The sequence below is a fragment of the Gobio gobio genome (genome assembly GCF_949357685.1).
Source record: "Gobio gobio genome assembly, chromosome: 18".
NCBI lineage: Eukaryota > Metazoa > Chordata > Actinopteri > Cypriniformes > Gobionidae > Gobio > Gobio gobio.
Window position 1 is genome coordinate 44,462,531 of NC_137111.1, and position 12,864 is coordinate 44,475,394.

The following is a 12,864-nucleotide window of genomic DNA, read 5'->3' on the forward strand; positions in this document are numbered from 1 at the left end:
ACAGGTGCTGGTCATATAATTAGAATATCATCAAAAAGTTTATTTATTTCACTAATTCCATTCAAAAAGTGAAACTTGTATATTATATTCATTCATTACACACAGATTGATATATTTTAAATATTTTTTATTTTGATGATTATAACAACTAAGGAAAATCCCAAATTCAGTAAGAACCTTTTCACAATATTCTAATTTTCTGAGATACTGAATTTGGGATTTTCCTTAGTTGTCTGTTATCATCATAAAAATTAAAAGAAATAAACGTTTGAAATATATCATTTTGTGTGTAATGAATGAATATAATATGCAAGTTTCACTTTTTGAATCGAATTAGTGAAATAAATCAACTTTTTGATGATATACACCTGTATACAAGCAAGATTTTACCTGATGGTGTACTGTGGGCAGCATGTCTTATTCATAATTGGCTTGTAAACATATTTGCCACTCCTGAAAAAAAAGAAAAGGACAAAGGTAAATATAATACCAAATTGTAAATATAATATAATTAAAATGTAGCCATACACCATTAAACCAATCATTATTCATTAAACCAGTAATAATAAAACCAAACCATGGTTACCATAAACTTACTTAATTTACTTAAAATGAGCATACATATATATATATTTTTTTTTCCTTTACTAAACCTGGCATTGTTTGGTGTCTATGAATATTGCAATGTTGACTCTACTTGTGATTTTCCACATTTGTAACTCAGTTTGGATAAAAGCATCTGCAAAATGAATAAATGTAGAACACTGTTTTCTTGCCAAATATATCCTGAATAAAATGTGGTTTCATCATGTTGACTTGAGCCATTTTCTTCAAGAAACTCAAATGTCAAATGCATGAAGACCCATTGGCCTTGTTCGAAGAAATCTGTGAGACTGAGCTCAGGGAGTATCTCTGAATCTGTCACTGTGTTAAGCTCATTAAACTGCCCGGACTACTGCATCCTGTTAATGCGGAAAAGTGTTTCCTGCTCAGACATTATGCAAGAAATCCTAGTCATGCAGCACATGATTTAAAAGCAAGAAGACTGTATTATAAAACACTCATTAGAATTTAACAGTTCAGAGGTCAGACAATAGGACATATCAGCACCTTCTCCAGCCTCTGTCGATGAGATCCTGGTAGTCCTGCACTGTCATAGTATGGGACCACATGCCTAGATAGAAAACCACAATATTTAGAACATATACAACACAAATTTAACTTTAATAAAGACATGTGTGATCATGAGAATCAGGAGGGCATCTGATCCTTATATGTTCTCAGACACAGTGAGCCTCAAATGGACCCCTGACAGCAAAACACTCAGCAGAACACACAGTTCAAGAAGGGAACATTTTTCCTTTGACGTCATGGAGAATTAAGCTCTCACACAAGGACACGTATAGGACATCTGTCCTCAAAGCTTTGAGAAGTCTCGCAGTTATTTTTTTTCTTTTTTAGATGCCTCTGTATATAGATTGAGCTACAATGCATTCAATATAAACTCTGAAGAGACTTCTATCACTACTTTCTGGACTAAAAAACAAAGATTAAAACCACAAGACATTTAAACAAAGACACATCCACAACTAAAAATGAGTGACCAATATACATTTGTCAAAGGGAAATGTAAATACCAATATGGATAACAAGAGGGGAGGATGCCTGATATAAATATTAAATACTAGGCTAGAACAATAATAATAACTACAACAGTTGAGATATATTCCTATACATATTTTACATAATATTTTATCAAAGCTGACAAAAAAAATAAATAAAAACAGAAATGCCTGATTAGGTTGTTGGTAGATTTTGAGACTGACACAAGGGGGTGCTAATGCTCCTTAATCTGCCAAGGAGGAACAGTTAGTGTTTGATTTATTGCTAGTTTAAGTTATACAAGTTATAAGATATGTTCAGAATCTCCATATATAAAACACAGTCTAAACCTTTCAATAGCAATGCATGATATCAGTACATCATCTGATATTTATTGTGTTATTTCATTTTCAATTCCTTTTGCCATACTAATCTTTTCCATAATCTTATCTAGTGCTTTTAAAAAGCATGATTTATTCAGATGAGAAAGTTGGGAAAGTAATTTTTTTCTCCTCATTTTTTAAAAAGTGTTCCGATTTAATTTGAATCAATTTTAATGTTGGGAATTGACCATATGCATGGCTACTTCCTGGTTTTCTATGAGACAGCTTGAGCGTGTCCGGTGACCTGTACATCGACACGAAACCCCTCAATGGTTGACTCTTTAATTATGTATTTATATTTTAATGCAGTTATCACACTTACCCAATTTGCCAATAAACCAGTTTTATTGATTGCAATAAAGACTTGAAGCTAGTGGGAACTTTTTTGAAAACTGATGGGCAAATTGAATTTTGATAAGGAGGAACGTGTCTTTTTTTATGTTGTTTTACATCTGAATAACTAAATGAATGCTAGGCCTGACTATTTAAGTGACTATATTCTGATTATAAACTAAGTATTACACTATTTATGTTGTTAAAGCTACCTCAGGACATTGAAGATACTGACTAACCAACAAATGACATTTCATCGGAAGTTTGCCAGCATGCTTATATTATTGCGGAAATTCTTAGTTCCATGCATATGGTCAATTGGGACTGATTTTGGAGCTGGCTCAAAGTTAAAACACTAAGGAAGGAAATCAGTCAAAAAACCCTGAATGCTTATTAAAATACTTCCAGAATTCAGGCCAAGAAAAGCAGGCACTCACTGTTAAGGTCTACTGGGGGGTTTTCCAGAAAGCAAGGTTAACTTACCATCCCATAAAACTCTCAGTTGATTAACCCAAACCTTGCTTACTCGAGGTATGCTGGTTCCAAAGACTAGTCCATGAGTAAGTTTAGACAACTCAGAGTATGTTCCAGGATAACACACAAGACACTCTCAACAGAGCGACGAATCGATGATTCCCCATGGAAACAGACGCTAAGAAAGAGCGTGCCATTCTACTTCCTCTTCTTATTTAGTTTCATGGCGATTTACCTACTTAGTGCACATCGCCACCTATTTGGTGGTTGTGTAATAATTTTTGTCTTCATTTAATAAGTAATCTTTATTGGCTGAAAATAAGGATTATATTGTTTATTTGATGCTAATTAATTGAATGCTGATCCATGTGTGAGATGACAAATAAATAAATAATACATATTTTAATTTAATTAACATTTAAACATTACCGTGTTATCATTTTTTATTTTAATTCTTTATATGGCTACTTACATACCCTGAAAGTTACCTCTGTTTTTGGACCCAAACCTTTAGGTTATATCCACTTACTTACTCTTAAACATACCAAGGTATGTCTCACAACCTGCTTTCTGGAATACCCCCCAGGCCAAGCCGATGATTCTCAGAGCATAAACACACAATTAAATAAAACAGAACATGACACAAAGACCCATTAAGCAACATCAGTCAGATGACTGCGACAAATGAGACAAGAGGTTTGTTTATACCCGACTTATCATCCATTAATCTAGCCCAGGGCGCCTGTTCTTGTTTTTCAGAACACAACACAATAGCCACTGATTCGGTTTGAGGCAGATAAACAAGCAGGTAACAAGCCCTAAAAAAAATTGAAAAGATGAGTAATCATTTCAAACACAATGCATTCTCTCCTCATCAAAAAAAAAAAGCATCACTGCCAAACCGTTCAGGCCCAGACCGCACCACACAACAGTCTCTGTCCCAAAAAACAGACCTCAGTACGCAAGCCACATCCTGTGCTAAATAAGCCGAATCTGATTTATTGCTGAATTGCTTAAACACACCATTTCAATGCTCTACTCAAAGTTATAATAAATTAAAACAATTAAAAGGACACTGCTCGGAACATGCGTTCTCTTATTAAAACACTCACAAAGGATTCAGGCATGTGCCATGTCCCCTTTGTGTTAAGCGTTAGCCTGGCATAATGCAATCTAACTGCATACATTTAATGGAGAGTAATAAAGACAAAAGTTTATGACAAGTCATTCACCTCTAGATAGTTCATAGTCATGCAGTGCCAACAGCAGCTACTTTTCAAAGAACAGTTGTGTACAGTTCAACTTCCAAATAAGAGATAAAATAGTATTGAGAAGTCGAGATGAAACCAAAACAAATACTAAAATATTGTGCATGATGCATCATCATCTTCATATAGTTTTTATTAACTTGCTTTGCTCCACACCTCAAGTTGTTTTTATTTTCAACTGGCCTATTATAGATCTCAACGGCTCAGCTCCATTCTGGTATGACTATGTAACAACCAATTTTCCCAAATTAATTTGCAACAAATAAATTACAGTCCTGTCCAACATTATTTATCATTGAATATCCAGTTTCAATTAGAAATCATAAAAATAAAATGTGTTGCAAACAGCATTTCAAGGTTCAGGTACTTAAAATACTTTCAGACTTACAATACTTTAGTAAAAGCAATCAATTAGACTTGAAGATGGAGCCCCCGGAGAGTTACTGGGGCACTCGCCATTATCCGGAGCATTAGGGAATAAAGCATGTTGCTTAGGATAATATCTGACAAATTTCCATCATAATGGCTTCCACATTATGTGGCATGAAGCAGATCAGGATCATATTATCTTCTGCACCACTATTACAACACAGCCTCCTCACAATCCTTGTTCATTTGCTTGCATCTTCACTTTTAGCACCATTTCTAACGGTCAGCATCAACATCATCATAAAGGTAAAGCATAGAAAATATATAGATGCCTTTCCAATTTTAGGGACCCTCATATATAATCTGTGACATCTAAAAAACTGAAACCCCCTGCTAATAAAAGTAAATAGTCAAAACTAAGTAAATAGTAAAGTGCATGTATTATTTTATCAACTCAGTGACCCTGTATCTGCCTACCTAAATGCTAAATGCACTTCACTTTATTATATGATTAATAACCGGTTGAAGATGATAGAATCCAGGACACTTTTTTTTAAGGTCTGAACTGTAAAACTTATTTCAAAAACAAGGATGGCACATCACTTTAAGGTCCAGTCAGGGATGGACAAACATAAAAAGGCCTCTGCTATTCCCTCACATCAGGAAATCATTTCTATCTTCTCTGTTTGAAAAAAAGAAGAAGAAAGAAATAAACAGTTAAACTGAAAATGTGAAACTGATACATTCCAATGACAGGAAACGTTTGGCTGACAGCTGACACAAGGTCTTTAACATCCACCAAAAACACCAAAGATTATGAGACCATCTTAATGTTTATAATTGACTTGCAACTCATTTGGAACTATATTCGTAATATTAATAAAGCGTTTAAACATTTGACAAACCATGCTAATCAGTTCATGAAACAGTCAAAGCTAGTCAAAACAGATTTGTCAAACCCGGCTTCCCTCAAACCTTCAGTAGATTCGCTGATATATTTACCACAATCCATCAGTAACTGATTAATGCCCACTCACCGTGTGAAAAATTGCCCTTTTCATGTTTACAGTAACCGCAACGATAGCCGTCATCTCCCCCGAAATACTCCACTATAGTGTAAGATCCACCCGCTGCCATTTCCACGCTCTCTCAGCTGCGCTTAACGAACCCTACTATTGGAAAGGCCAGGTTCATGAATATTAATTAGGCGGCATGACGTTCGTCCAGCGCGCCTGTCTGATTGGTCTGATTTCCTGGAAAAAACACCGTTAGTAGGAGGGCGTTAGAATACGAATACAATTATTAAAGGGATAGTTCACCCAAAAAATTAATATTCTGTCATTAATTACTCACCCTCATGTTGTCCCAAACCCGTAAGACTTAAACAATTCAGATATTTTTTATGAAATTCGAGAGCTCTCTGACCTCTCTATAAACACCAATTTAAGTAACACATTCAAGGTCCAGAAAGGTAGTAAAAACATTTGAACATTCAATTTAATTTAACTCTACTGTATTGTAGAGAAATGTAGTAGCACGTTGATCTGCCAGATGTGGGTCTTTCACATAGACTGGTCTTTGCGATTTAAAATATAATGATGTATTTAAAAGTTAATGGTCAAACGTATCATTACAAAAGTTCGTTATACTGTTGCAGATTAAATATAATGTGGATACTATTAAATAAATATATTATAGTCAAGTTAGATCCTGATAATTATTCACTCAATCGTCTGGCACATCCGCCATGTTTGTAGTTTAACACTTTTTATCCGCGTTTGTAGTTGTAACCGAGCCATCCGGGTATTTTTGGAATTCTCATTTCAACACACGACGATTTGGGACGCACTAATTATGTTTTCGAATATTATTTAGGACTGATAGTGTGCGAATTGGGACGCACCTAGTTAATATTCATGAAAAAAACATTCACCATAGTATAATATGACCTGGAAGCACAGATTTTCACTGTACATTTCCTGTAGTGGTAAAAGCCCTAACCGACAAGGAAGCAATAACACATTTATGATGCTTACCTTACAAAATGGTGCAACTTGCTTTGTTCACTTTCACAAAAAGAATTTGCACTGTACACTAAAGTGTGAAGATTATTGTGTGTTAGTGTAATCATTTGTGTTGTGCAAATACCTTTATCCAAAACCATGCGAACTTCTCTTACCGTAAGAAGCTTTCCCTTCATCATTCCCACAGTAGCCACAGCGATATCCACACTTGACACCTCTGAGCTCCACTATGGTGTACATTTCCAAGGGATCCTTTGTGGTGTGCCATGCAAAACTTTGACTCTGTAGTAATAATGTTTAAAAATCGCCCTATGCAACAACGGTGGCAATTTGTTTATGTGCAGCCAATGTTGAAGGCGCATTAAAACATCAGGCTTCACGTAAGATCACGTAAAGTTGGGTTCGCTTTTGTGTGTTATAAATTAAATAAAAATGATCTAATTAAAAATGAAATGGACCGAAGGACGCCGAGATACGACAGCTCTACAAAATAGGAACATCAACATGTTCGAAGGATGGAAATGTTCCCATAGCCACTAGATGGCAGCACATGTCCTGTTTTTGAAAGTTTACAACTTTATTCATAAATATTGTTTATTAAAATATTTTAATATCATACACTGCCGTTCAAAAGTTTGGGATCTGTAAGTTATTTTAATGTTTTTTCAAAGGCTCACCAAGGCTGCATTTATTTGATTAAAACAAAATAAAAAACAAACAAATGTTACAATTTAAATTAGCTTTATATTTTTAAAATGTAATTTATTTTTTATGTTCAGCATTATTACTCCAGTCTTCAGTGTCACATGATCCTTCAGAAATCATTATTATATGATGATTTGTTATATGAACATTTATTATTATGATCAATATTGAAAACTATTTTTAGGGTTCTTTTGATGAATAGAAAGTTCAAATTTATACACCATTTATTTGAAATAGAATCTTTTGTAACACTGTAAATGTCTTTATTGTCACTTTTGATCAATTTAATGCTTCCTTGCTTAATAAAAGGATAAACAAATGTAATTTATTTCCCCAAAAAATATTGTTACTGACCCCGAACTTATAGTGTAGTGTATAACGTTACAATAGCTTTCTATTTCAGATAAATGCTGTTCTTTTGAACTTTCTATTCATCGAAGAATCCTGAAAAAAAAAATCATCATATTAGAATGATTTCTGAAGGATCATGTGACACTGAAGACTGGAGTAATGATGCTGAAAATTCACCTTTGCATCACAGGAATAGGCTATATTCAAACAGAAAACTGTTATTTTAAATTGTATATAATATTTCACAATATTACTGTTTTTTGTATCTTTAGCTAAATAAATGCAGCATTGGTGAGCAGAAGATACTTATTTTAAAAACATTAAAAATCTTACAGATCCCAAACTTAGCACCTTATTTTAATCCTATTTTATTATTTATTATTGTAATATTGTACATTGATTGTCATGACTTGTCTTGTGTATAATGCTTTATATGTAAACATAACCATGCCAATTAAGTTCTTTAAATTGAAAAATGTACATTAAATACGTGTCAAAAGAAACGTTTAGGTATTTGGTTTCAAGATCATTTGTGTTATATTTGTGCGTAACAACTGCCACCAGCTGACAACGCCATTTAAAAAGAACGAATGTGACCGAGCATTTCCGAGCAAATCCGACTAAAGGCGAAAACCAACCGAAAGTAAGCAACGTAAGTTCGAACGCGGAGTCGAATGTGACCGACAGACTCCGAAAAGGCCCGATCACGGACGACGCCCCAGCTGGGATACAGTTCGTGGGTTGCCTATCAACCGCCGCACATACATCGTCACCGGCCCGATCCATTACAGCCATGCTAGGGCTTGTTGAGTGTCTGTGTCGTAGATGAGACACTAACTGAATAATGGCCTAATCCTGAGCATTTTTTTCCCGAACACTATTAAACCTTCCCGAGGAAATCCTGAACTGGAATTTTGGTATCGTCGCGGTTATTTTGGGATATTACAGCAGTAGCTAACCGAGAGCTACTTTGGCTTTGACCACTCCGGCCAGGTGAGTTAACTTATCTTGTACCACCTGAACTAACTAGTTTGAGCATTGTCAGTCTGATCATTGTGATGCTTAGTTTCAGTAGACGTAAATACATACCAGTGTTAAATAATTGAAACCGGTTGATGAGAAATCACAACAAAGTGGCTAACAGTTCGGCTAGCCACATTAGCTGCAGCTAACTAAACAAGTATTTAACTTTATTAGTAAGTATTCTCAAGGTAGATCAATACCTAAGTCACTGTCATGTATGTTTAATGACTAAATATAGTGGTTTCACTCACAACACGTCAATAGCTGACATGGTTAGTTTGACGTTATATGACATGGGTTGATTAGCCTCATCAACTGTTTTTCTGGAAGTCTATTTCATATCCATGGTGTTTTTGTTTTGTTTTCAGTGATTATTTTTGAGTTACAGGTACGTGAGGTGATATATGGAATAGCTAATCTGCCGATTAGTGTCAATCCTCAAAGCTTCATCGCAGATTATGGTGTAGTCCAGTGACACATATTCTGATCCATCTGACTAGAAGATGATATGACTACATAAACATTTCTATATCTAAACTGAAGAGCTGTTTTATCTTCTTTTTCTTAGAATTTGAGCTTTAAAATGTATTGTCTGGAAATCTTGCATTAAACATTCAAGAGCAGAGGTTTTCAAAAACCTGGGAACCCAGAAAAAAATTAAATAAAGTGAAATTAAATTGCAAATATTAACTAATTACATTTTAAAACATATTACAATATATATATATATCTACATTTAACAGTACAGTACTATAGTGAGTAGAAAAAATGTATCAATACACAAATATTTTCCATGTATTTTTACAGTTTAAATTGGGTCTTTCTTTATAAATGAGAACATAAAGCTGCCTTTTACATTTTACAATATCATTTATAGGGTTCTGTGTCGTAAAGAGTGAATAGAGACATCAGAATAGCATGATATTATATAAGATATGATGATGATGATGATGTTGTTTATTGTTTGTTTTGTGCGCTAATAAGTTACGTTGACTTTTTATTCTATGGTTGCTTTCATGTTTCATGTGCCTTGAGTTTAGCTAGTTGGTTATTGGTAGGCCTATTCCAGTGATTTTTTTGATGTTAGAAACTTTACAAAATCTTCAGTCTGCCAAGTTTGATTATCATGTGGCAAATCACTCGGTTCTGTTGTAGCACAGTTGGTTGATTCTTATGTTTGGCCTTTGGCACAGAGCTTAGTGCAACGAAAATCAATATATTGAGCTCTTTGGTGTCTTGGAGATGGCTTCTAGAAATTGGATACAGTTTTAAAACCATTTCAGTGCATTTCAAAAGCATGAAGGCTTCACTCCAAGTTTAATATTGTCTCGGGAGTGCAGAATGTAGTTTACCCTTTGGGCTTGGCTGGATTCGGTATAAAACTGAGGAGAATGTCATGTCTTACAAAGCTCCTTTCAAACAGGTCTTGTTCGGCTTCTGGTGCTCACCATATGTTCCATATGTCACACCTCATATCCTGTCATCCAGGCACAAACGTACAGTTAGCATGGTAATGCAAACAACATTCAAATGCTATCTTCATAAATGAGCCATAGTAATGTTGTCCTCAAGCTTTGGTGTGCTTTATTAGTGGTCGACCGGTTTTCAATGGCCAATACTGATATTGAGAGCCCAGGGTGAAAGACTGCTGACACATAATCAGCACTTATATTGGTGTCTTAGAACTATTTTGGAAACATAAATGATCATAATTTGATCATAACATTAACAGTAAAAGTGAAAGTGCAATGGTAAAATCCTGTTAACTGGCTTACTATATACGTTGAACAACTGTAATAGATCTAATCAGAGAATTCCCTTTAACACTCCACATTTTATGGTTTCATTTATCAGGTGGCTTTACCACCTGTGTATTTATGATGGTTGTCAGTATTATAAAGGTACACTCTAAAAATGCTGGGTTAAAAATAACCCAAGTTGGGTTGAAAATGGACTAACCCAGTGATTGGGTTGTTTTAAGCAAACATTTAACCCAACCGCTGGGTTAAAAAAAAAAACAATTGCTGGGTTAGTCCATTTTCAACCCAACTTGGGTTATTTTTAACCCAGCATTTTTTAGAATGTATAAAACAGATTTTGGTAGTTTGGTTTATTAACATCTTTTAGTTAATTAAATATATATTTTTTTGCTGTAAATTTAATTTCAATTAGGGCAGTGCGATAAGAAAAAAATACGATCACAATTTTTTTTATCAATATTGCGATTTTGATTTTAATCACTTTTTTTAAACAATATTTTCTTAAACATACTTGTCTGTATAATTTTTTAGATCTGCATGATTTTGGATAAATTGAGAATCATGATTTAAAGCTGCAGTCCATAACTTTTTTGGGTTAAAAATGATCCAAAATAAATTTGAGCAAATACATAACCAGCTAGTGTTCAATACTATCTGCTTACCTTAGCTCGATTTACAACGGTAAGCTTGTAATAATGTTTTTAATTCCATTGGTACTGGTGGATTTCCGTGGGAAATACAAGCATGTCTTTGCGTCATTACGTCACATCTGTACAAGGTGTAGAAGGTGTCCCGGCTAGTAGGTTATATTGCCTGTGAGGATGTTGGAGGTGGAGATTTATAGCCTTTTCTCACAGCACTTGATATAAATAAACGTATCAACTTGATAGCGGATCCAGAAAGGTTCAAACGACAATCACCAGTGACAACTGGAGATTCACCCGTTGTAAAATGCAAAAGACTTCGGTCTTCCTGTGTGCGTCTCAATCAGCTCCCTAGCTCAGTAGTCAGTAGTCACTGATCAGGATATAAGTCAATGGGCTGACTCCCTGATCAGTGCCCTGACTATTGAACTAGGGAGCTGATTGAGACGCACCCTTGGAGTGACTAAAGAAAAAAAAGAGACTTCAACTGGGCCTATGCGAAAACAACGTTAAAATGTCTTTTGAAAGGTGCCGTGAACTCAGTGTTTTGTAGGGGTTCAAAACGGACGCAGAGATCGCTTTTTTTCTGCTGGACAAGACATTTCGATGGTTAAATTATGTAATAGAAGCACACTTGTTCGCCTAATTCATACAGTTAGAGAGTTTTCTTTGTTGTGCCCTTCTCGTTTTGCTATGTGCATTATGGTAAATATCAATTATTTTGTGCAGTGCTAGCTACGAGAGGGAGCAATTCACCTCTACTCCATATTCATTTGTTGGTATATGAAAGTTAGAAATTACAGCCGTTTCACACATACTCCGTTTGCAGTGCCTATGAGGTGTGTATTTTTTTCCGTACCCATGTTAACGGATTACAGTGCACGCGGATGCTCATGTCCATCAGTCCGTTCCAGGGGCCGGATTCACGGAAATCTTCTTAAGAAAGAAGTTAAGACAATTCTTAAGATAAATTCTAAGAAGTTCGTAAGAATGTTCCTAAGTGCAATTCTTGAAAAATTCTTAAGAAGTTCTCAAATATTTTCTTAAGAACATCTTAATTTTTTACTTAAGAAGAAAATAAAAGGTGTTATATGGTGTTATTTTATTGAAAGGTATTACTGAACACTCACTGAATGAAAAATACCTCAAAGCTTGTCGTTTTGCGCTTCCTGCAGATTACCGTAGATATTTTTGTTGTGACTGGCTTGACGGGAGTAAATCACTCAACGTCATGTTTTGAATGTGCCGTGTCTGTAAAATCGTTATTTTATAAGAGCCTAGCCGTTTATCAAGAACGCTGCTCGGGTACCAAAGATCGGCCGTTAGATCGACACAAGATGAATCTCACGGGGGTTAACGAGCACTGAACAACCGAAACAACTCCGAAAACAGCAGATAAAATTGTAAAATAGGCGCTCTCTTTATAAATAAACCACAGATTTAATCTTTAAATAAGTACATTCTAGCCTCAAAAAGTCTTAAAACTACAATTTGTGACACATTAACAGTAGAATTGGTATTTAAGATAGGTTGGCGTTTATCCTAACTTTAAAGCTACACTGTGTAACTTTTTTAGTTTATTCTTAGCTAAAAACACTTAGTTCTTTCAAAAATATATGTGCTCATTAATGTATATTTACTTCTTTCAAGTAGGGATGAAACGATTACCGGTTTCACGATAAACCACGATAAAATTTAGTGACGGTTAGTAATATCGTATTAAATTTTATTATCATTAAAACCGCGTGTGATTATCACGGTTGTGAAAACTCGCGGTAAATCTTGTCCAGTCAGCGTCAGTCTGGCGCACCGCTGTTTTCTGAATGAGGAGAAATGGCAGAAAGCAGTGACAGCACTCGGGGGATTGTTCTGCCTTCTAAAAGTACCAAATCTGAGGCGTGGTCATATTTTGGCTTTTACAAAAGTCC

General features: G+C 35.0%; 2 protein-coding genes across 13 annotated transcripts in view; one reads left to right on the forward strand and one right to left on the reverse strand.

The window, feature by feature from the left end:
* The window catches only part of ate1 (arginyltransferase 1), a 121,750-nt gene extending 114,759 nt beyond the window's left edge, over window positions 1-6,991 (reverse strand). For 2 of the 7 annotated variants that reach the window (XM_079842175.1, XM_079842173.1), the window contains exons 1-3: window positions 6,609-6,991; window positions 1,111-1,174; window positions 391-453 (exon numbers count right to left, since the gene is read on the reverse strand). In XM_079842175.1, coding sequence (XP_079698301.1) covers window positions 391-453; window positions 1,111-1,174; window positions 6,609-6,693 — 212 coding nt within the window. In that variant the 5' untranslated portion in view covers window positions 6,694-6,991. Of the gene's footprint in view, window positions 1-390; window positions 454-1,110; window positions 1,175-5,466; window positions 5,664-6,608 lie in introns of those variants that run through there. The other 5 variants (XM_079842176.1, XM_079842172.1, XM_079842178.1 and 2 more) reach the window with 4 other exon arrangements.
* A 1,247-nt stretch (window positions 6,992-8,238) lies between these two features.
* tmem63ba (transmembrane protein 63Ba) overlaps window positions 8,239-12,864 on the forward strand; it is a 54,727-nt gene continuing 50,101 nt past the window's right edge. For 4 of the 6 annotated variants that reach the window (XM_079843334.1, XM_079843337.1, XM_079843332.1 and 1 more), the window contains exon 1: window positions 8,239-8,502. The gene's annotated coding sequence lies outside the window, so the exon portion shown is untranslated. The remainder of the gene's footprint in view (window positions 8,503-12,864) is intronic. The other 2 variants (XM_079843333.1, XM_079843335.1) reach the window with 2 other exon arrangements.